The sequence below is a fragment of the Sarcophilus harrisii genome, chromosome 2, assembly GCF_902635505.1.
Source record: "Sarcophilus harrisii chromosome 2, mSarHar1.11, whole genome shotgun sequence".
NCBI classification, from domain to species: Eukaryota; Metazoa; Chordata; class Mammalia; order Dasyuromorphia; family Dasyuridae; genus Sarcophilus; species Sarcophilus harrisii.
This window is the reverse complement of record NC_045427.1, coordinates 367517785-367543608: the sequence shown is the minus strand read 5'-3', so window position 1 is coordinate 367543608 and position 25824 is coordinate 367517785. Positions and strand designations below refer to the sequence as shown.

The window sequence follows — 25824 nt, the reverse complement described above, 5'->3', positions numbered from 1 at the left end:
CTATATTTGTACTATCCTTTATTAGAATAAAAGCTCCTTGAAAGTAAGAATTTTTTTTTTCCCCTTCAAACTTATAGCTCCAGAAACTGCTTCCTGGCATGTAGCAGATAGTCTCAATAAATCCTATTTTCTGACTGATGCTTTTATTTAATGTGTCATCAGTCTTCAATTTAAACAAATGCAATATTTTATTCTTCTATTCATCTATAAGGATGGCAAGAGTACACCAACAAGAGTCTGGTTAATTCCTAATTCACTATTCCTCTGTGGTCAAGGACGTGGGTTCAAATTCTGCTTCTGATAGTATCTATATAGCCTTGTGTAAGTCACTTAGCATTCATGGTTTCCTCACCTAAAAAAAGAGGGGGTTGTACTATATGAGTTCCCCTCCAGATCTGGATGTATGACTCTCCTTGCCTGTAAAAATTAGAGATTGTGGACTAAAAAATCCTAAAATATTAATATTCATCAACTTGAGATTTTAATCCATATTCATATAGCTCCTTCTGCAATAGGATGCTAACACAAAGGACACTACCCAATAAATGCAGATTGCAAACAAACTCTTAGTTTTTAGGCATGGTTTATGTATGATACATCCAAGCTCTGAATGAATGAAAATGGAACACTGGATTCTTGTAGATTAGTGTTCACCTTATCTTGCACCTAGTCAGGATTTCATATAATTTCCCCAACTTATATATATATATATAAAAACTAATATATATATTATATATATAATAATATATAATATACTAATAATAAACAACTTTATATATATATATATATATATATATATAATTTTGAAACTATAAAACCACAATCCTGGCCAATGTCCTCAGAGCCCAACCACTGGAACCTGGACCCTGTTCCTGGTACACTGAGTAGAGCCAAGCAATTTTTTCTAAATCCCTTTTCTGTAGTCATCTTTTAAAATTTAAACTCCTTCCAGACAAGAAGTCTTCCAGTCTTACTTATCATAGCCCAAGAACTTAGTACTGTGTCTCACACATAACAGAATAAATGCTTTTTGCTTTATTATGTAACTGCATAGAGATCTCAAAAAATTATATATGCAAAGCTTATTTTTTCTGTGTACTATAATCTAAATATGGCTTATCTTTGGAAAATATTTGGAAGAATTAAAAAATTATCTTTACAATTTCTCTGAGCCTATCTGCCTGTCTTGAGAAATATTCATCAAGTTTCTAAGTGGACAAAAAACCTCAAGCAATATGCTTTCAATATAAGTAAATTATTTTTTCCATGTTCATCAATCAAAACAAGGAAGCCTGGCATTAAGGCCCAGATTTTTGAGCAGATAAGTGCTCTGACAAGATCTCAGGAGCTTGGGTCAAAGAGGCTTTGGACCTTCTCAATATTGACATGTCTCTATCACTGGAGATCTTCCCATATACTAATGTCTCCCTAGAGACATATTCCCAGTCCCATTTTACATTCCCCTTTCCAGTGACAATAGTGAACACTGTCAAAGAATAACCCTCCTCAATTCCACCTATCAATCCCTCATTCCAATCCACCTCAACCACTCCAGTCATGGCTTTCTATTTCCTGCTCTAAAATAAACAAAATACTGTTTATTCTCTTTCCCTCTCCTGCTCTACTCCCCTTTTTCTCTCCTCTTTATCTTTTGGCCTTTGCTGACATATGGAATTTCCTATACATACTACATAAACAATAATTTATTATTATTATTAAACTACTATATAATATAACATATATACATATATATATATATAAATGCTAGAGACATACATAAGAAAAAGAAAAGCAAGTCCCATCTTCAAGAAGCTTACAATCTCAAAGAGGAGGATAATATGCAAAAGAAAACTGAAAACTGAAGAGGAGGAGGGAGTGCCAGAAATTACCCAAGTACAGAGGCTGGAAGATGATGGTGGAATTGAAATCAAGCAGAGTAGTTAATGGGAAATGAAGAGATGGTTGAAAAGTGAAAATATGAAGTTTTTTACTTCATTCTTCAATCCGCTAACCAAAAAAGCTAAACTCAAAATACCATGCTCAAAGAGTGTACTCCAAATTTATGTTATCTAATGTCAATGTGGCAAATGCAAAAAGGCAACACTGCAACTTTACCCAAATTGCTTTTGTCCCACTGACCTAGCTAAGCAGATTTTCCAAACCTCTTTTGACTTTCTACATCACTCACTAATCTCAGTCTCATCATCCTCCACTCCAGTCTTTTCTGAATGTGGTGATTTTCTTTGCCACAGTCAATCCTCCATTTCCACCTTTACTTCTATCACCCTACATTTTCTTCTGCTGATCTCTCAGACTATCATAATCCTCAACCCCTCATTTTATACTGTCTCTTTCACAACTACTTGTAAACACACCAAGTCTCCATCATTCTTATAAAACCTTTATTATATCTTACTATCTCCACTAATCAATCTCTTCTTCCTTCCCTTCCTTCTCAGGTGTAATCTTTAAGAAAAACCATTTCCCACTGTATTTACATTTCTCTCACTTTCTTCTAAACTTCATTCCAACTTCATTCTTCAACGGAACAAACTCTCTACAAACTTATTAATTGTGGAAGGAACAGCATGTATCATATAAAGTAGGCTGATTTTTACTTAAAATAGTCATGAAAATGTGCCTTCAAGATTTCTATAGCTCAGATGGCTAAATCTTGGGTTGACAGTTTCTTGGTGGCTTGAGTAAAAAAAGCCGGCATCAGCAAAGCTTCCTGATTTCTGACTGGAACATCAACAGAGGCCAGCAGACATGGAAGGAAACTATGCTATATTCTTATTGAATATTCCTATCCTGCTATTGCCAACTGAAATCTTAATTTTGTTAAATGTTAAATGATCAACAAGCATCTCATTTATTTCCTACCAGGACAGTCCGAGTCTCATATGGCCTTTCTTATTTGGTAGAAAAGCTGTAGAATTTATCAGTCAAGAATATGCCAGAACCTTGCCATTTTCTACAAAGTGAAACTCACTATGAACTGCAGATATGACAACATCCAGCATATGGAAGATTGAAGAATAAATAAATGAATGTAAAGGCATTTACTAAATATTGATTCTATGCTAAACACTAACAAATAAAATGTAAATAAATATAGACCAAGATCTAAATCCATATACCAAGACATGATCAAAATAAGCAAATTAAGAGAGCATGGAATCATTTATTCATCAGATTTATGGATAAAGATTTTAGGATCACAGAAAATATAGAGTATTACAAAATCATTTTGATTATGTAAAATTAAAGTTTTTGCACAAACAAAACCAATGCAGTCAAAATTAAAAGGAATGCAGAAAACTGGCACACACAAAAAATTGCAACAAGTATCTCTGATAAAATCCTCATTTCTCAAAGATAGGGTCAAATTTATAAAAATTTGCCTATTACCCAATTGATAAATGGTCAAAGGGTATGAATAGGCAGTTTTCAGACAAGGAAGCCAAAATTATCTAGTCATATGAAAAACTGCTCTAAATCACTATTGATTAGAGAAATGCAAATTAAAACAAAGATACCACTTCATAACTATCTAATATGAAAAAAAGGAAAATACTGGATGTTGGCTGGGATGTAAACTGATTTAACCATTCAGGAGAGTAATTTTGAATATGCCCAAAGAGCTATACTCTGCATACTCTTTGATCTAACACTACCATTGTTATAGCTTATCTCAATGACATCCAAAAGAATAAGAGAAAATTATCTGTTTGTACCAAAAAAATATTTATAGTATCTCTTTTTGTGGTAGCTAAGAATTGAAAATCAAAGAGATGTCCATCAAATGAAGAATGGCTAAATAAACAGATATATGCCTGGATATTGTGCTATAAGAGAAGGCAAGCCAGATGATTTTAGAAAAATCTGAAAAGACTTGAATGAACTAATATATAGTGACAGAATCAGAACATTGCATTCAGGAACAGTCATATTGTTTGATGAACTTTAAATGACTTAGCTATTCTCAGCAAGATACAAAACAATCCCAAAGAACTGACTGATAAAGCAAATGATCCAACTTCAAAGAACTAATATTGTCTGAATAGACTAAACCATGATTATTTTTCACTTTCTTTCATTGTCTTCTTTTATTTGAGTCTTCTTGTACAAAACGACTAATATGAAAATGTCTTACATCTGATTGCTTACTGAATCAAGGAGGTAGGAAGGGAAGGGAAGAAGGGAAAGATATATTTGGGGACTAAAATTTTAAATAAAAATGTTAAAATAAATAAATGAGTAAAGATGATCCCTATTCTTAAGAAACCTGTATTCGGATATAATACATAGGAGGAATATACTGGGCAGAGAATACTAATAAATAGTAATAATAAATTGGGCAGAGAAGTCCATATGTATTCTACCCCTTCTGAAGAATGAGTATCCTTTTAATACAAATTAGCAATCATTTTCACTAAATGTCCCTTATACCTGGAATTCTCTCCTTTTTAGTCTTCTTATATCCTGGCTTCCTTCAAATCTCTACAAAAATCTCACGTTTTACAAGAAACCTTTCCAAACTTCTACCAAAAGTTTGGTAACTTGACTCTAGGATTAACTATTACACTATTGTTTGGCATTTAGCAGAACTTAGTCCCTTCCTATCTCACAATTCTCCTGCATACATTGTACAGTATAGACATCCAGACTGAGTGGTTATTCCTCATACAGAATGCTTCATCTCTTCTCTGTTTGTGTCTTTGAATCAATTAGTTCATATGCCTATAGTGGTCCCTCCTTCCCTCCACTTCTTACCCATGGTTTCCTGCAAGACTAATTCAATTGCCACATTCCTTTTCTGTTGTCCCTACCTATAGGGCTCTTGCCTTTAATATAGTGTATACTCTAAATGTAATTTGTGCACTTATTTATATGTGTTGTTTCTGGCAATATATAAGCACCTTGAGAACAGAAACAATTTTCATTTTTTTTCTTTTTACCTCCAATGATTAAGGCATAAAATATTTTAGAGCAGCTTAAAGAAAAAAAAAAATCTTTGCCAGTCATGTAACCAAGATAGAAGACTGACTTTCTTCTAAACCCCATGACCTATCAAACTTCTCCAAGACAGAAATTATGCAGAAACCTGTCCTCACACTCAGAGAACTGGAAGGAAACAACCCAATCAAATAATTAGTAGCTAACTGCTAACCTCTTCCATTCATTCAACACATCCATCACTGCTCATAATGCTCATAATGAAGCATAAACTAACCCTTTTCCAACTTATCTTACAAATAAAGAAACTGAGGTAAACAGGATTAGGTTACCTGCCTAGGTCAAACAGTAAGTATATAAAGCCAGAGATAAACTCATGAAGAAAAATCTTCCTTACTCCAGACCCAGCACTCTATTCCACTGAGCCACCTAAGCTATCCAAAAATTATGCCCATAAATAAGTATTATATGTTTAGCATTCAATTAAAAACATCAGTTCTCCTGATTTGCTCTCAAGTAAATAAACATCATTTACACTGTTTGAAACAGTAAACTCAGTAATGTACCAGCTAAATCCAGGTTATTTTATATCTTCAGGATATAATGGCTTTAGAACTGAACAAGAATATGGATAGCACTGCTCTAGTTTTAATTATTTTCTTAATAACTTTTACCTCCAAAGGTAAATTGAATGTGCTAATGTGTCAAAGATTTCATTTTTTTTTCCCCAAACATCATTAAGTCACATTCAAATTTAATGAATCTTACCTTTCTATTCGAATTTCAAGTGCAGTCCCAGTTTTTGAATTTTCTGGTATATGTTCAATTCTCAAAACTGTATCCAGGAAAGTAACTTTCACTCTTCGTAGAACTAGGACAAAATAGGTAATGGTAATTTCTATTTAAAAATATTCCACACTTGTTGAACACAACAAAAAAATTAAATGAACCAAAGAAATTTAATTAGGAAAAGATGATATAAAATTAAGACATTTAAAATCCAACCTCTTCAAATTTAAAAAGCTCATTGTCAATTAAGCAGATGACATGTGTCATGACCAACTAAATAGTTATGCATTGTTTAAAACCCTAACTCCAAGCACTATAGAATATTCTTCTTTATAAAAAGTGGGATATATTCAAATAAGACGAATAAGTGTAGAAAAGTAAAAAAACTACTACTACTACTAATTTCAACTCTATATACTCAAATACATGTATGTATGTGTGTATTATCTATATACACATACATATATAATATACACATACACGAACATGTATATTGCACACACACACACACACACACACACGCCTCAATTTGCTTCCTGAAGCTATAATGAACCTATGTTTTAGAATGTATGATTTCTGAAGGTCCCTTCCCACATTAAGATTCTATTATTTAATCCAGAATTTATTTCCCAATAGGTGATCAGAGTACACATTTTTAGGAGAACTGCAAGCTTTTGAAAACATGATCCAAATCATCAATATTAAGAAGTGAAAATTTAAACTACCTCATATTCTATAAATATCAGATTTAAAAAAAAAAAAGATTTAAGAAAAGATTTAAGAAGATTTAAAAGAAGATTTAAAAGATTAAAAAGAAAAGATTTAAAAAAAAAAAAAAAGGATCAATATGACAGAGGCTTGGAGAGAGAGCCACACTGAAATACTGCTGATGGAGCTGTAAACTTGTACAACCATAGTGACTGTCAATTTAAAATTATGCAAGAAAATTTTAATTGTCTATTAACCATAATTTTTTTTTTGGTTTTGTTTTGTTTTTTTGTTTTAACTGTCATCCTGTGACAATAGGATACTATTACTAGGTATATCCAGGACAGAATAAAAATACGCATAGCAATCCACTTTTGTGAGTAAGGATATAAAAACAAAGAAGGCACCTATAAAGTGGGGCATGGCTTAAAAAATTATGACATATGAATGAATTGGAATATTATTATACCAATATAAAATGAAAACTATTATGAATTCAAAGAAACATGGGATGATGTGAATGAACTGATAAAGAATAATAAAGCAATATAAGTAACATAAAATCACACAGAAGCTAGCTCTTGAGTAAAGGAAAAACCAATGAGAACTATACAAAGGTCTTTGAAAACCAATAAAATATACTTAAGGGATTAGTGGTATACAGATGTAGCCACAATAATAGATGTTTTTGCTTGGCTTTATTATTGTTATTAAAAGTAAGGTTCAGGCTCAAAAGTGAGATGCAACTTAGAGAGATGATTGAATTACACATACATGAGGCATAAATTCATCATTTTTAAGACAAAAAAGAAATTCAGAACAAACCTGTTTCTATAGTTTCAGCAAATTTTTCAAGTCCTTCAAAAGGCTGTGATCCATCCCCTTGATCATCTGTTAATCTATGACTAAGGCATTCTTTGGCAAGTTGCATGCTGCTGGTCATAAAGCTTGACCAATACATAGGCTCAGAACCAGTTGCTATGGAAGAAAAACCAATAAAGCCATCAACAAACATTTGCTAACCACTAAATCTGAGTTAAATAAGCTGGACTAAACACTAGAGATTAAAAAGGAAAACTATTCTGTAAGCAGAGCACATAAACATATACATAAGTATATATATATATATAGAATGCAAACAACATAAAGTAGTTTACAAAGAATTAGCCTCTAACAGGCCAAGGAAATGCTTCATGAAAAAAATAAGTCTTGTTTAACCTGTATCAGATTATTTGCTGTCTAGGGGGAAAGGGAAGAGGAAAATTTCGACACAAGATTTTGCGAAAGTAAAAGTTGAAAGCCATTTTCGCATGTATTTGAAAAAGTTAAATAATACTTTAAAAAAAAAAAAAGTAGCTCGGGCCGAGTTCTCAAGGAAATTAGGATTCTATTAGATGAGTAGGAAGGGGGGAGATATTCCAATATAAGGGAAAGCCAGTATACATTTGTGGAGATAGGTTATAGAATATTATTTGAAGGGAACAGTGTGGTTCCTTAGGTAATATGGCTGAATTTGTAACATGTCTTCCTCCCAAAAGATAGCAAAAAATTGAATGAAACTACCAAAAAAAATTTTTTTAACAGAAATAAGATTACAATGCTGCCTAAATTAAGTATTTTAAATTTAATTTAATTTAAATTTTACATATTAAAACAGGTTTACTGTAATGCCAAAGTACCAAAACATTACTTTATAGAACTAGACAAAAAACCAAAAACAAAATTTGGGAAAACAAAGTTAAAACATATCAAGGAAAATAATTTTTTTTAAGTCGAAAGAATTGGCACCAGTAATACCACAGCATAAAATAATATCAAAATTATATGGGATTTGAGAAAAAAATTGAAAAAGTGATCAATGGGACAGATTAGAAAGACTGAATAAATTAATGCTGAGCAAAATGAGTAAAAAAATATACAATATATACAACGACTAGAATAAGGTAATTGAAAGATTTAAGAGTTGTAATCAATGCAATTACCAATTATGATTTCAAATGACTTTATAGGAGGGTCTGGTCTTGGTTCGTTGAGCAACTACCTGGTATACTTTGCTTAATAAACCTATATGCTCAAAATATTAAACTTTTGTTTCCTCAGTTATTTGATTTTTCACCTGCCACAGACGTCAGATTAACCTTATGGATCCATTCTCAAAGTTTTTAAATGAATAATATAAAATAAAATACATTTTTTTTCCCATCCAAGTTTACAGACTCCCTCAAATCTAACCAGAGATTAAGAATCCCTCAACTATACGTATAGAGAAATACAATACTGCTTTGCTTGACTATACTTGTTACAAGGGAAGGATTTCTATTTGGAAGAAGGGAATTGTGAGGGAAGTATTTTGAGATACTATATGATAGCTATGTTTTTAAAAAGGGGGGGAGGGAGTAGATGAATATATTTTAGAAAAATAAGCTATTTGAAATCATATGCTATAAACAGAAGAAGCAGAGCATAATTTTTTTTTTTACAGCTACAAGTAAGGGATAAATGGACGAATTTTTTTTTTCCTGAGGCAATTGGGGTTAAGTGACTTGCCCAGGGTTACACAGTTAGGAAATGTTAAGTGTGGGAGACCAAACTTGAACTAAGGTTCTCCTGACTTCAAGGCTGGTGCGCTTTATTCACTGAGCCACCTAGGGGCCATGAATTTTTAACCATAGGTCAGACACAAATACCAAAATTAATAAATTTTAATTGCATGAAATTGAAATGCTTTTGCATAAACAAAATTATTGGAATACATTAAAAAATGTCAAGAAAAAAGTTTTCTATAAGATGTTCCTGAGAGTGAGGCAGCTAAGAAATGTTATGGGGCCCTATGAATTTGTCTTCTTGAATTTGCATATTTTCTGGAAAAAACAAACCTGAAAAATGCAGAAGATTCTACTTGTACAAAGACAAAGCCCACACTGAGTTGATAACAATATGTTCTTTGCACCCCAAACTAGCCTCTCTGTGTGTCCTTGGATAACAAGGCACCAGTCAATCTGCACAAAAAGAAGAAAACTGTGCAGCTGGGACCCTTATAGATAAGCAGACGATCATCTTTTTTCCCCTGAAGCAATCAGGATTGAGTGACTTGCCCAAAGTCAAACAGCTAGGAAGTGTTAAGTAAAATTTGAAGTCAGGTCTTCATGACTTGAGGACTGGTGCTCTATCCACTGTATCACCTAGCTGTCCCCATCCTATTTTTATACGCCATTTCCAAGGGGAAAAAAATGCTATTTACTTATGCCATCTTATTCATTTATGAATGCCATCTTACTTATGAATAATTTCTCCTCCTTTTGGGAAGTAATTAGTCCTTTTTCCCAGGCCTACTGCTTTTTCTCTTCTCCTAAACCACTACAATTTAGGAAATTTATGTTCCTCTTCCTCCTCCTATTCTAGAAATTTCATAAATATGCAAGCTTCTGTTTGGATTGTGAATTCATGAACCTGGAATTCCACATGCATGTCATTTCTTTTCTAATAATAGAATAATTGTCATACTTGTAAAGTTGTAATTAATTTCAGTAGGTCTCCAATTTGTGATTTTTTTTTTTTTTGCTTATCAGAGTAAAGAAATAAATAAAACCAAAAGCCATTCACCTATATAGAAGTGGTCAAAGGATAACAAACAGTTCTCCAAAACACCGCAAACTTTTAAGAAATGCTTTAAAATGCTAGTAAGAGAAATGCAAATCAATAACCTTGAGGTTTCACCTTATACTCAGCAAAGTGGCAAAATGACAAAAGAAGGAAATACTCAATGTTAGAAGGGTGTAAAGATGGTTACATCAATGCACTCTTTGTGGAGGTATACAATGATATAACAATTCTGAAAAAATAATTTGTTATAATACAAACAAAATGAATAAAATTATCTATACTCTGATCTTAAGATTCCCAAAGCGGTCTGACAAAAAGAAAAATTTAAATGAATATTACTGTGCTATAAGAAATGACATTCTGTACAGAGAAGTATGAAAATATTCATATGAATTCATGTCAAGTAAAATAAGCAAAAACAGGAAAATAATATAAGCAATGACTAGAACAATTTAAATATAAAGAATTACAAAATTTTAAAAATTGCTGCAATATTACAATGACTGTGCTTGGTGCAAAATAAAGGATTAAAAAAAAATCCTTTCCCTATCATTTTGAAAGAATGAATAAGAACCCAACGATATGGTACACTGCATATAATGTTACTTTTTCAATGTAATGATTGCTTTTGCTAGAGTTTTGTCTTCTTATTCTTTATATTCTTTTTTATCCCATAAGGAATAATGTTCTGGGGAAGATGTGAAGAAGGGATATCAGTGAAATACAATTAATGTAAAAATGAAAATCATAAATAAAATCAGGGATGAGAGGAAGAGGAGGAATGGGTGGGAAAGCCAGAACCAAGATAGTGAAGAGCAGATAGGACATTGCCGGAGTTCAGCTTCCCTCTGAATGAAATTAGATCACGCCTCTGAAAGGATCTGAGTGAAGAGTACACAAACATTCAAATTATCAGTATCAAAAATGAAAAGGATGAACTTTCCACTAACGAAGAAGAAATTAAAGCAATATTATTTTATTAATATTATTATAATATAAGCAATATTATTATTTATTATTAATATTATAATAAGCAATAATATTTTTACCCAATTGTATATCAATAAATCTGACAATTTAAGTGAAATAAAAAATTTTCACAAAAATATAGATTGCCCAGATTAACAGCTGAAAATATAAAATACTTAAATAAATTTTAGAAAGAGAAACCAAATGAGTCATTAATGAACTTCCTAAGGAAAAATCTCCAGGACCAGATGGATTTACAAGTGAATTCTACCAAACATTTAAAGAACAATTAATTTCAATGCTATATAAACTATTTGGGGCGAAAAGGCAAAAAAAAAGGCAAAGGGTCTTCTCCCAAATTCCTTTTATGACACAGCTGGTTCAATAAGAGGAAAACTATCAGCATAATGGCCCATATCAATTACAAAACTTGACAGAAGTCATGATTATCTCAATAGATGCAGAAAAAGCATTTAACAAAATACAACAGCCATTCCTATTAAAAACACTAGAAAGTACAGAAATAAATGGAATTTTCTTAAAATGGTAGCATCTATCTAAAAACATAGCAAACATACTATGTAATGGGGATAATCTAGACACATTCCAATAAGATCAGGGTTTTCAGGCTGCTTATTATCACCACTATTATTCAATAATTATGGTAGAAATGTTAGCTTTAACAATAAGAAAAAGAAATTGAAGGAATTCAAAATGAGTAATGAGGAAAGAAAATATCACATTTGATATGATGGTATACTTAAAGATTCCTAGGGAATCGATTAAAATAACTACAATTAACAACTTTTAGCAAAATTGCAGAATACAAAATAAATCCACATAAACTCTCAGCATTTCTATGTTACCGACAAAATAAATTTCATAATTGCAGCAGCAAGAGATAGAAAAAGAAATCCCATTTAAAATAACTGTAGACAATTCTAAATTATTTGAGAATCTATCTTCCAAGACCAAGCCAAGAACTATATGAACAAAATTACAAGCACTTTTCCCTCAAAGTGAAATTTAAACAACTGGAAGATTATCAAGTACTCATGGGTAGACTAATATAATAAAAATGACAATTAAATTAAAATTTAATTTAATTACCCTGTATCAAAATAATAAGGTCGAAATGAGTTTCATGAATTATATATAAAGGGTGGTACTACAAGCAAATTAAGAGAAAAGGGGATAATCTACTACTCAGATCTGAGAAGGGAGGGATTTATGGCCAAAGAACTAGAGAACATTATGAAATGCAAAATGGATAATTTTGATTAAATTAAATTAAAGATTTCACACAAACAAAACCAATGCACCCAATATTAAAAAGGGAAATAGAAATCCAGAAAAAAATTTTTACAGCCAGTGTTTCTGAAAAAGGCATTGTTTCTAAAATAATAAAAAAATTAACTCAAATTTATAATACAAGCCAATACAATACAATCGATAAATGGTCAAAAGATATCAGCAGATAATTTTCAAATAAAGAACTTAAAGCCATTTCTACTCATATGAAGAAATGCTCTAAATCACTACTGATAAGAATGAAAATTAAGATGATTCCAGAATACCATTTTATACCTCTCAGATTGGCTAAGGTTAACAGGAAAAGATAATGATAAATGTTGAAGAGAATGTGGGAAAACTGGGACACTAATGCACTGTTAGTGGAATTAACTAATCCAGCCATTCTAGAGAAAAGTGTGGAACTCTGCCCAAAGGGCTATGAAACTATGCATATCTTTTGATCCAGCAGTGTCACCACTAGGTCCATATCCCAAAGAAATCATAATAGAGGGGAAAAGAGCTATATACACAAAAATGTTACTAGCAGCTCTTTTTGTGGTGGTAAGGAATTAGAAAGTGAATGTTCACCAACTGGGGAATGGCTCATTAAGTTATATGAATGTAATGGCATATTATTCTATAAGAAATAATGAGCAGGCTGATTTCAGAAAAACCTGGGGACAAAAATTTGGAACACAAGTTTCTCCAAAGGTGAATGCTGAAAACTATCTTTTCATGGATTTGGAAAAATAAGACTATTGAAAAAACTATACTAATACTAATATAATAAACTAAACTAAAACTAATACTAAAATAATAATAGGGTGCTTTGAGAAATATACCTACTCAAAACAGGCGATGTCAAGCACCCAGCAGTTGTTCCCCTTCTCTGTGAGACCATGAGAGTTTGCCACCAATGTATTAACTTGCTCATTCAGTAACTATAAATTACAAATACATGAGTATTTGTGAATGTATCTGCACATACCCATATTTATCATAGCCTTGCCAAAATTTCTTATAATAAAGATTCTTCATTAGCTAATAAAACTGTGGGGTGACTTTTTAAAAAGATTATTATGTTAAACTAATGAATCTTGGTAAAGAGAAGAACTATTTCTTCATTGAAGCCCAAAATAGGGAAGAAAATGATAGCAATGGTGTGAATGGATTGTGAGATTGCAGTGATGGTCTCTATCTTACTTTCTAGGTAAATGAAAAGATAAACTGCTCTGTGGGAAAGGGAGAGGGAGCAGATTCCATGTAAGGCTTAAGGATGAGTTTGGAATAGGCTAAATAGGGAGTTGGATAGGGAAGCATATAGGGAGGACTATAAAGAAAGTCTTCCTTCTGTGAGGGATTAACTGAAGTAAGATAATTATACTGAAGACAAAAGTCAACATGAAAGACTGGAACTAAATTATTTTTCATAAAAAATTTATGTTAAAATTCGCTGCTCAGTAGTAAAAGCTTCTGAGATGATCTAAGCCATACAATTCAATAATGGAGTACAACTCCACCTCTAAGCCATAGAATTCAATAGTCCAACTTCACCTCTAAAACCATTCTTCAATTCTACCTCTAATCCATAAAACTAGCATATCAGATTTTTCTATCTTTTTCCTATCAATTTACCTTTTTGCTCCTGGTTCTTTGCTAAATCTTTTGAGAATAGTTTTAACTGGCATTCCAAATATAATAAACTTTGCCTCTTGACTTGGGGGGGAGGGGGGGAAGTTATAATAGACCAGAACCTGAATTACCTATATTAAACATCAAGAATATGAGGTGTTTGTACATTGTTGTATAAGATAAAATATGCAGCTTCTTATTTTTAAAAATCCCATTTCTCAACACAGCATTTTTCGAAATGATTTATTTTAAACATTTTTTCTCCCCATCCTAGTATACAAGATTAAGTTAGTCTTAAGATTTTGATTATACCTTAGAAAGAAAAACAACTTACACAAGAGTCCAATCAACTGGTTTTATTGCAAATTATATTTAAAAGTAAATAGTTACGGCTCAAGTTTAGTTTTAAAAGATAAACTTCCAAGTAGCTGATAGTTGCAATGGGAAGATAAAGGGATGTAATGAATATTAGATTTTTTTTTAAGCAATAAGATAAAGCAATGATTAAATGTGGGAGGAAAAGAAGAATCAAAGACAAACACTTAATAACTGCAAAGTACTAAGATTTACAGAACAATTTCTCCATAACTGAGCAAGACAGTGCAATTATTATCCATTTTACAGATAAAGAAATTGAGATTTAGAAAAATTACGTAATCTATCCATGACCATGATCACTAAGTGTTAGATATGGAATTCAACAATCAGGTTTTCAAGATTCCCAAGTCCAACACTGTTTTTAATTATGTTGTACTACCTAATTCATCTCTCCAAAACTAAATCTAGTAACTAGAAAGATAGTGATAGGACTATCAATAGAAATACAGGAGGTATGGGAAAACGGCAAGTTTGTAGAAGATACATTCAGTATGGTCATATTAAGAATTCAAATAAACTTGAAAGCTTCCATGCATTAAAACAGTAAATTACACATTCATAATTACAAAATGAAATTGGAGCCAAATAAAATAGTTATCAGCACCATATGGGTCATAACAAACTTACCTAGTCGAGGTCTAGGCCTGAACACTAGTTCTAATCCTTTCACTTCCAGTGCACAATTATCTTGTAACAATGAGCCCCAAGGAACACAGAGAGAAATTGACTGAATAAATCCTTCTGTCACTTCTAGAGGTGCATCTGCAGACTCCAAAATTTCATTGAGACTCTAAGGAGAGAACAGAAGTTGATTTTTTAAAATATTTGAAAATAATTTACACATAAAATCAATCACAGTATAATATACAATATACAAATATACAATATACAATAAAATACAAAAGGCCTGGTTGAAAATACTTTATACTTTTATTTTAAGACAAACATGAATATCTACTATGTGGAAAACACTACATTATTCGCTATTATTTATGTCTTATCTCACATATTAACAAAATCTATGTTAAAATTCAGGGACAGAAGATATTCTCCATATATCCCAAGGAACATCTAGCACAGTATTAAGCACACTGAGAGAAAATGTTAGAATGGAAAAAAACATTCACTGACCTAGAATCCCCAGTCCCACTTATTTATTAACTACAATTTGCAAAAAGAGAATAATGACCTATTGTGTACAGGGTTGTTCTGAGATTTAAAAGCTCTAATAGTAAAATGGTTTGTAAACCTCTGGAAGAGGCTGGTGTAAATGTTAAACAACCAGCTCTCAGAAAAAGACACTTTTAAGTTTAATTTGCATTATTAACATTTCTTCCATTACTTTCTAAAGGCTAGAGAGTCGATTTCTGAGGCATAAAAGCTTACACTAAAAATTTAACAATTGTTTCTGACTACCTGATAAGCAATTGGCTCCAATACATACTCTGAATAAATATAAATACAGCTACGGACAGACAAAGGAAGTAAAGGAGGGATAGATGGATGGATGTGATGAGATCTTCAATGTTAGGTGTGGTTAGCAGAGGAACTGATAAAAATTTATCCCTGAGGCAAGCAGGCAGTAACTACTTACACTTTTAAATATAATTTGTAATAATCTCCGAGGATAGAGATCAGTTTAGTTCTATGGTCTCACCCTTTGGGGAGGTGGTCCAGTCTGAAATACAAGTTATGTCAAAGTCCTGAGACACTCTCCATAGAAATCCCAGTCATGGGTTAAATTTTCCCTATGAAACCTACTTGTGGGTCATCCCATGCTGCCTTCCTTTGGATCAGTCCACCATAGCACACTCTCTTGGCTTCTACCCCTTTCCCTTCCTCCCTTGCTGTGTTGTCTTCCCTAAATGCACTATGCTTCTCAATCCCACTTCTCCTGCTTACAATTAATTCCTTTTATGTTGCCAAGTCTCTTTCAGAATTTAGCCAGCCATGCCCCAACCTCATGGAGAGCTCCCTTTCTACTGGGTAATTGTGAGTTCTATTGAGAAACTTGTCTTTCAGATGCTTCCCAACTCAATTTCATATTTACCATTCCCAGTGTCCATTGTGTCCCTTCATTTTGTCTGTAACTAATTCCCTAAACAAATCTACCTTTTGCCAAAGAAAATGGCCATTGTGAATTCTCCACAACAGAACTTTTCGTGCCTATGGTGACAAATCCCACATCACAGATCACTTCAGATAGATATTTAAGCTATAAAATATATAATAGTAACATTAAGGAAAAGGGAGATTCTTCCCCACATGATTTCCTTTTCTCTACCTCTCAAAATCCATCGATGCCCCCATTCTTTTACTCTAGTTTAATGGAACACTTCTTTAGAAGATGAGCTTCCCTACAGATATTCTTTATCTCATTCCCTGTTTTTCTCCAGGAAAACAAGCTCCATAATTCTCTCCTTTCTCATTAATTCTAACTTTTGCTATCTACTGGTTCTTTCCTTGCTGCTTAAAAACACGCCCATCTCCCTCTCTTATCCTTAAAAATCCTCATAAGGGGCAGCTAGATGGCACAATGATATAGCACCAGTCCTGAAATCAGGAGGACCTAAGTTCAAATGTGGTCTCAGACACAATACTAAGTCACTTGACCTCAATTGCTTCAGCCAATACATACACACACACATACACACACACACACACACACACACACACACACACACACACACACACACACACATACAATCAATCCTCATAGACACTAGCTCCCATCCTTAATCTCTCTCCTTATTTTTGACTGAACTCATTGAAATAGCTATATATACTTATTGCCTAACACTTCCTCTCTCTTCATTCACTTCTCAAACCTTTTGAAATCTAGCTTCCAATCTCATTCAACTGAAACTGCTTACTAAAAATAAATAAATAAATAGTTATTTATATATATATATATATATATATATATAGTTATATAAATAAAATATAAAAATAAAATATAAAAAAAGTTATATAAATAAAATAAAATAAATAACCCTAAATTTCAACTGCCAAAATTTACTACATCCTCCATGAGAATCAGAATAGTATAGTGGAGAGAGTACAGCTAGAGCTCATAGTTCACATCCTAATTACTACTTAGTAACCTTGGCAAAGTCATCTTCTATGTCTGAGCTTCAATTTTCCTAATCTGTAAAACAAAGGTTAGGTTGGATCAACTCTAGAGTTTCTTCCAACTCTAAATTTATACTCCTTTGATCCTAAGCTTTATATTTTCTGCATTACTGACAACTTACTAAATTTAGCTAGTAAAAAGTACCTATGCTTTAAGCATAAAACAAGTTGTTTGAGCACAAATTAACAAAATAGTATGAACAAATTTACAAAATGAAGCAGTAAGTCTAAGCTGTAATGATTGTGCAACTTAGTTGCAAGATGACTTGGTATAATTTCAACAACTAAAGATTACACTCCTAATGGATGTTGGAATCTAAAGGAAAAATGGTTCTCTTCCAGCTATTGTCCCATCTGTTTCCTCCCCAACATGCTATCTATAATGTGAATAGTACTTCCTAAGAGGAAGAATGCAACCTGATTCACACACAACTCTTATCCAAGGATGGTGGACTTGAGGACATCAAATATTCATTGTGCTGGGAATGAGGACAAAAAGGGCAAGAGAATCTTCCTCTCTCCCCCAAGAGTTACCAATAGAGCAAGTTATCAGAGTCAGTTATCCCTCACTTTGAAGCTTAAAAAAGCCAAGGTCTCCCATAGCACCTAGGATCATCTCCAGTGTCCTGGGCTGATGGACCCAGATGGCTCTAGAGGGGCAAGTAAGGCAGATGACCTTGCACAGCCCTCCCTCACTTAAATCCAATTCACTTGCATGCCATGGCTTCACCTCCCTGATGTCATGGTCCTCTTTTAAGAAAGAAGGGTAAACAATCCTTCTCTGAGTAGAGCTGGCCCACTGACACTGGTCAGTTAGGAAACTTGCTCCTTTCCTTCCTACCTTCTTTTCCTTTATTTTTACCCCTCTTTACGTCCCCCCTCCTTTTCTTCCCTCCCTCTGTCAACATAGGCTATCATGCCTTACCTACAGGTGCTTTTACAAGCTTTCTTTTTCCCTTTTGGATCTCTGGACCTCCCAAGATATCTTGGAATTTATTGGCTAGATTTCTTTTTTAAGGGCAAAAAAACCACAAACCAAAACCACTGGGATTCTCAAAGAGCGGCCACCAATAGGTCCAGGCCAAGACCCATCTTGATCACTGTTTGGGTCCAGATTGACTCAAGCTAAATGTAAATAGCAATCATTTCATCTTTGGCCAGAAACCCCGAGTGTCTTCCCCTCACAGATTTATTTACTTAGGTTTATTTGGGAGTTGGGGGGTTTTTTGGTGTGTTTTTTTTGGGGGGGGAGGACAGAAGAGGGTGACAGATTAAGACTTTGCCTCAACTGCCATCTAGTCTTACTCATTGAATGGATGTTGCCTCAGTTAAAACTGAGACCTGTGGAAAACCTTAACTTAAAAAAGCCAAGGTCTCCCATTTCATCCAGGTACATCTCTAGTCATCTATATCTGGCCACTGGACCCAGATAGCTCTGGAGGGGAAAGTGCTGTTGTTGACTTTGCACTATTAAATTCAACTCACTTGCATGTCATGCATCAACTCCCAGATGTCATGATCCTCTTCAAGAGCAAAGGACAAACAACAACTCTCAATCAAGTCTCATACAACTGTCCAGATCACACTTTTCTCTAGTTATGCATTTCTCTGAACTTAACACCTCTCCAGCTTAATCCTTATTTCATGCGTTGAACCCTATTTAAATCAACCATTAAATTTTAATTTTGGGGAGGCAGTAGGTGATGCACTGATTAGAGCACCAACCTTGAAGTCAGGAGGATCTGAGTTCAAATCTGGCCTCAGACACTTGACATTTCCTAGCTGTGTGACCCTGGGCAAGTCACTTAACCCCAATTGCCTCAGCAAAAGAAAAAAAATTCTGAACACACACAAAAAAACATTTCCATATACAATGAATGCATATATAAAAACATGAATCTGACTCACAGCTTTTTTATAGCATGGGATAAATTCTACCTTATGGTTACTTTTGAATTTCTATTCATTAAAAAATATATATTTCACCAGTCCTCAACACCAATGCTAATTTCACTCCCCTTTAATACCCCACTCCCAACTTACTGAAAGGGGGAGGAGGAAGTCGTTATGAAAAATAAGCTTAAGGAAAGAAAATGAATATACAGAAGCCATGTTTTAAAAATTTATCTCAGTAAATTAAGTGAATCCCCTCTCTATCAGGAAGTAGATAACATGAATCTTCTGATGACAGATCGTCATTATTTTGACCAGAATCCTTAAATTTTTCAAAGTTATTTCTCTTTATAAAATTGTTAACATATCAATTATTCTTCTGGTTCTAATTTTACTTTGTGCAAATTAATGACCTACAATTCTCTATGATAATCTCATCAATTCTTAAAGAACAATATTGTATTCCACTAAATTAATATACCATTTTTCCAGCCAATATCAAATTGTCAAAGATAATCTACAAGGCTCTCTTAGATGCACTTTTTTCTTTGCCCTTTATTAACCCCATTCCTTTGACCTTCCTTTCAGAATCTGGAAGTTTCTTTTATGACCATTCCCTCTACAACATAATCTTTCCTTTAATCTTCATTTCCCTGCTTCTTTATTGAACTTATGTATTTTTGTACCAAACTGCGTGTGTGTGTGTGTGAGTGTGTGAATGTGTGTATTTACTCTCTTTTCTAAGGTTCAGAGAGAGGTTCATTTTATGTCCATTACCCTACATATTCTGCCATATAATTGTACATAAATCTTTTTTTATTGCACCCCAGTTATGAAACAGTAAACCTCAACTTTCTTCTTCCTTTTTTACATTAGCCCTCCTTTTGCCCGTTTCTTTCCACTATGAAAATCCTCAAAGCAGAAATAATTCTTCCCTCTTTTCCTACCAGAATTAACTTCCTTAATATCTTTTGAAGTAATCCTAAGGTTTGGAAAAAAATATTTCCAAATATTTCTTCTCCCCCCTTACAATATTAGCACTATATCATCACAGTACTAGTGGTCAAACATGCTTATTTTAATCTAGTTCCTGTTTCTCTTCCAAAGACCAATTCAGGTCTTCTTATCACAAATGCTTAAACATTATATTATTATTCTATTCTGTTCTATTAAAGGACTATTTCCCCCTCTCATCACTTTGCCCCCACAGGATTGTACTTAGCTTTGCAGGGCAAATTATTCTTGGTTATAAACTTCTATTTTCTGTTTTGAAGTTCTGTATTTTATTATCTCTTGTTTCTGGCAGAAGCTGCCAGATTTTATGAGATCCTGACTGCAGTTGCTTGGTATATAACCTGTTTCTTTCTAGATGCTTGAAATATTTTTGATATGGGATTTTGACTATGCAATTTCTAGAAGCCGCATTTTTAAGGGGCATTTCTTTTAGGAGGTAAACAGTCTTCATTTTACCTTTTGGCATTACCAGATCTGGGCAGTTGTTTTTTTTTTTTTTTAAATAATTATAACTTTTTATTGACAGAACCCATGCCTGGGTAATTTTTTACAACATTATCCCTTGCACTCACTTCTGTTTTTCCCTTCCCTCTCTCCACCTCCTCCCCCAGGTGGCAAACAGTTCTATACATGTTAAATATATCACAGTATATCCTAGATACAATATATGTGTGCAGAACCGAACAGTTCTCTTGTTGCACAGGAAAAATTGGATTCAGAAGGTAAAAATAACCCGGTAAGAAGAACCAAAATGCAGTTTATATTCATTTCCCAGTGTTCTTTCTCTGGGTGTAGCTGCTTCTGTCCATCATTGATCAATTGAAAGTGAGTTAGATCTTCTCTTTGTCGAAATGATCCACTTCCATCAAAACACATCCTCATACAGTATTGTTGCTGAAGTATTAGCTGTCCTGCTGGTCATTTCTTACAAAATATTCCATAACATTCATAAACCACAATTTACCCAAGCATTCTCCAATTGATGAGTATCCATTCATTTTCCAGTTTCTAGCCACTACAAAAGGGGCTGCCATTTTGGCACATACAGATCCCTTTCCCTTCTTTAGTATATCTTTTTGGGGTATAAGCCCAGTAGTAGCACTGCTGGATCAAAGGGTATGCACAGTTTGCTAACTTTTGGGACATAATTCCAGATTGCTCTCCAGAATGGTTGGATTTGTTCACAGCTCCACCAACAATGCATCAGTGTCAGATCTGGGCAGTTTTATTGAAATACAATGTTTAGGTTTATATGGTGTTTTTTTTTTTCCCAGCTACTCAAAGGTTCTTAAATTCTCTACTTGATCGGCTTTCCAGGTCAGTTGTTTTGTATTATTGGAATGGGCCCCAATAGGACCTCAGAGTTTGTACTTAGGGGCATGGGAAGAAAGTTGTTGGTGCCCACCAGAATAGGTTCAAGTACTGGTACACAGGATGCCAGGAAGCTTGGGACCTGCTATATGTTTCTTTTCCTTGTTTTTCTCAAAATGTGGTCAATGGTTAAGAAATAAACATCTCCCTACCACTACACACCTCTCAGATTGGCTGAAAGATTGGAAAAGATAATGACAAATGTTGGAGGGGATGTGGGAAAACTGGGCCACGGAGACATTATTGGTGGAATTGTGAATGTACCCAACCATCCTGGAGAACAATTTGGAATTATCAAACTGTGCATACCATTTGATCAAGCAGTGTTACTACTTACTGGGCTTATATCTCAAAGAGATCTTAAAGGAAGAAAAGAGACCCACATGTGCAAAAAATGTTTGTGGCACCCCTTTTTGTAGTGGCAAGAAACTGGAAACTGAGTGGATGCCCATCAGTTGGAGAATAGCTGAATATGTTATGGTATATGTAGGTTATGGAATATTATTGTTCTGTAAGAAACGGCCAACAGGATAATTTCAGACAAGCCTGGGAGACTTACACGAACTGATGCAAAGTGAAATGAGCAGAACCCAAAGATCATTATACACAGCAAAACAAGACTATATGATGATCAATTGTGATAGACATGGCTCTCCTCAACAATGAGATGATTCAAACCAGTTTCAATTGCTCAGTGATGAACAGTCACCTACACCCAGAGAGAAGACTGTACCAGCATAGCATTTTCACTCTGTTGTTTGCTTCATTTTGTTTTCTTTCTCAGTATTTTTTTCCTTCTTGATCTGACTTTTCTTGTGCAGCAAGATAACTGTAACTATGTATACATATATTGTATTTAACATGTTTATCATGTATTGAACTACCTGCAATCAAGGAGAGAAGGTGGGAGGAAAGGGAAAATTTGGAACAGAAGTTTTGCAAGGGTCAGTGCAGTACAAACCATGCATATGTTTTGTAAATAAAAAGCTTTAAAAGAAAAAAGTCTCCTAATTCTCCACAATTCCTCACAGCAAAAGGAATATTGTACATTGAATTTAAAAAAAAAAATTGAAGAACCACTAGAAGAATATTGAATGAATTAGCAGATATAGTCATTGTGCAATTTGTTTGAAAGCTACTGGAGAATTCAAAAGCATCACTTTTCATAAAGCAATGAACATACTATCTTTGCGGCAAAATTATACAGTGGATTGCTAAGAAAAAGGTTTATGAATGACTAGAGAAGCAGTAATCACTAAAAGCCAGCCAGCATGGCTTCACCTGGAGCTAGTCATTCCAGATTAATCTCATTTCCTTTTTTGAAAGGATATTTAGTGACAACATAGAAATAGTGGGCGTAATGAAAGTCTTGGAAACAAAATTCAGGTCCTGACTGATATGTGGTAGCTTTGTGATTACAGGTAGTCATTTAGCTTTTCATGGTCCCAGGCAACTAAGACGCTAAGTGGTACAAGAAAATCTGTATTAATTGAGTTTTCTCACTATCTCCAGGCAGACGAAATCTCTGAGTTCCAAAACAAACCAACAACAAAAAAGACAAAAACTCTAAATTGATACCTCAGAATAGTGGTGTACACATAACAAGCAAAAACATGAATGAATAAATAAGATTAAGAAGTACAAATAATTAGGTTTTGACGTAAATTAATGACGACTCAGTCAATTAAGCTTTCATTAAAAGCCAACTCACTATATTCTAGTCAATGTGCTAGGTGCTGGAGATAGGGAAAAAAGTGAAACATTCTATTCTCAAGAAATTTACAATCTTAAAAAAAAAAAAGCAGCAGCTTACATTGTTTAGAAACACAACAAATACATCTATATATACAGTACAAATAAAAATAAATACAACTCAGTTTAGACACAGAAGAAAACTTGGGAGGATTGAGCTTCGAAGACATAGCATAGGAAATCCATTTTAAGGAATGAAAATAGTCAACTGGTCACACTAAATACTTTTATCACCCTACTTTACAAGTAGCATTACATATTTACAAAGGAATTAATATAGAAATAAGAATTGAAAAGGTATAATTTAAGTTGGAGAGAGAGCCATACTACTTTACATCACCCTACTTTACAAGCTTGCATTACATATTTACAAAGGAATTAATATAGAAATAAGAACTGAAAAGATATAATTGAAGTTAGAGAGCCATGCCTAAAACTGATTACTTTAAAATACTGTTTTTAAGCTTCGCATTCTGTCCACTATACCATCATTACCTGCCCCTCTAATTCCCCTTAAAAAATTGACCTTGGTAAGAAAGAAATTAACTTGAGATTTACTTTATAAATAAGACAGAATTATACCATCATTACCTGCCCCTCTAATTCCCCTTAAAAAATTGACCTTGGTAAGAAAGAAATTAACTTGAGATTTACTTTATAAATAAGACAGAATTATACCATCATTACCTGCCCCTCTAATTCCCCCTAAAAAATTGACCTTGGTAAGAAAGAAATTAAGATTTACTTATTTATTAAAGTTTATTTACTTATTTATTAAATTAATTAATAAATTAATTTATTAAATTAATATTAAATAAATAATTTATTAAATTATTTACTTCTTTATTAAAGACAGAATTAAGAAACCAATTTTTAACAAAATAAATTCAGTAATGCTTTTCAATTGTAAAAATTATAAAACAATGAAACAAAATTTCTTCCTATAATTAACGTAAAATAAATTTAAAACTTATTATAAAACTTATTGTATTCTTTTGTTAAGTTTCCATTTAAAGCTAAAAAATACGCAGTAAATACATCCTCACAAGATCCTGACATGGCTCAAATGGATATAGTGCTAAACTTGGTGTCAGGAAGACATGAATTCAAATCCTGCCTCAGAAACTCACTAATTGTGTGACCCTGAGCAAGTCATGTGGCCTGTTTGCTACTGGGAAAGGAAATTGGTAAGAATACCCCATATTGTATCACTAAGAGTCACACAACTGAATAACAACAAAAGATCTTAAGTATATGAGAACTTCATGTTAACACGGAGCAGTGAATAGAGTATCTGCCGGGAATCAGGAGGACTTTAAGTTCAAATCCGTGCTCAGAGACTGCGTAGCAGTGTGTGACCTTAGGCAAATCACTTAACCCTAATTGTCCAGAAAAGAAAAAAAGTTAAAAAAAAAAAAAAAAAAAAAAAAAAAAGAGTGTGTGTGTGTGTGTGTGTATACACGTGTATATATGTGTACATATACGTATGCACATGCACACACACATATAGAATCACAGGTCAAAATAAAGCTTTTAGATGACAGCTTGAAATATATCCGAAAACTGCAGCACCTGTTTTTATGGTCTCTCCTGAAAAAAGAGCTCTATATTTATTGACACAAGTGGAGAACTCAAAGGACCTAGAAAGTAATAATCAAGTCTCATAAAAAATAAGTGAAAAAAATTCTAGTCGAGGATTCTGTTAACAGTCAAGCATTTCTATCCCTAAAAAACATAACGTTAGTCTTGAGTAAATAAAAAGTTTCTAATTGCTTATGTTAGTTTTCTACAAAGTAAAGGAAAAATCATCTTTGAACCCATTCCCCCGATACCCCGTACCCACAAAATAAAAACGTCCTAATCCTATATTTTATCAGTATTAATCCCCCAAATTCTTAAGTACCGTTCCTATCGTGTAGAATACAACCTAATATGAAATAAATGAAATGTAGACAATTTTGGGTTTGCAATTTTAAGCAACAATTCAATAATTCAAAAAAAAAAAAAAGCGCTCGCAAATTAACAAATTCCTATACAGGCGCACTCTGTTCTGCTCTAGGGGGTGAAGGGACGGGACGAAGCGGGGACGCCAGCGGCTCTTACCCATTTGTCCAAGGGGACCTGCCAGAGGGATCCAGTCCCTTGGTAGAGATCCAGGCTAAGCTGTTCTAAGCTCAGTTTCTCCTGCAGGAAATGGCCAAGGTACCTCTGCAGCAGGTATCTGCAGGCCCTTTTCTTGATGGATTCTGAAAAGGGCCAAGGCATAATGGCTCCTAGGCTGGCTGCTGGTGGCTACCGCCAACTAACTTCCCGGCTCCAGAACAGTGCTGG

General features: G+C 33.6%; 1 protein-coding gene across 2 annotated transcripts in view; it reads right to left on the bottom strand.

Annotated features, from left to right (window-relative positions):
* Positions 1–25779, bottom strand: part of ATG2B (autophagy related 2B) — an 89859-nt gene extending 64080 nt beyond the window's left edge. Inside the window, exons 1-4 of one of the 2 annotated variants that reach the window (XM_031953299.1) lie at positions 25597–25779; positions 14959–15121; positions 7282–7434; positions 5728–5830 (exon numbers count right to left, since the gene is read on the bottom strand). In XM_031953299.1, the coding sequence (XP_031809159.1) occupies positions 5728–5830; positions 7282–7434; positions 14959–15121; positions 25597–25758 (581 nt within the window). In that variant the 5' untranslated portion in view covers positions 25759–25779. The remainder of the gene's footprint in view (positions 1–5727; positions 5831–7281; positions 7435–14958; positions 15122–25596) is intronic. The other variant, XM_031953298.1, reaches the window with a different exon arrangement.
* Positions 25780–25824: the final 45 nt, after the last annotated feature.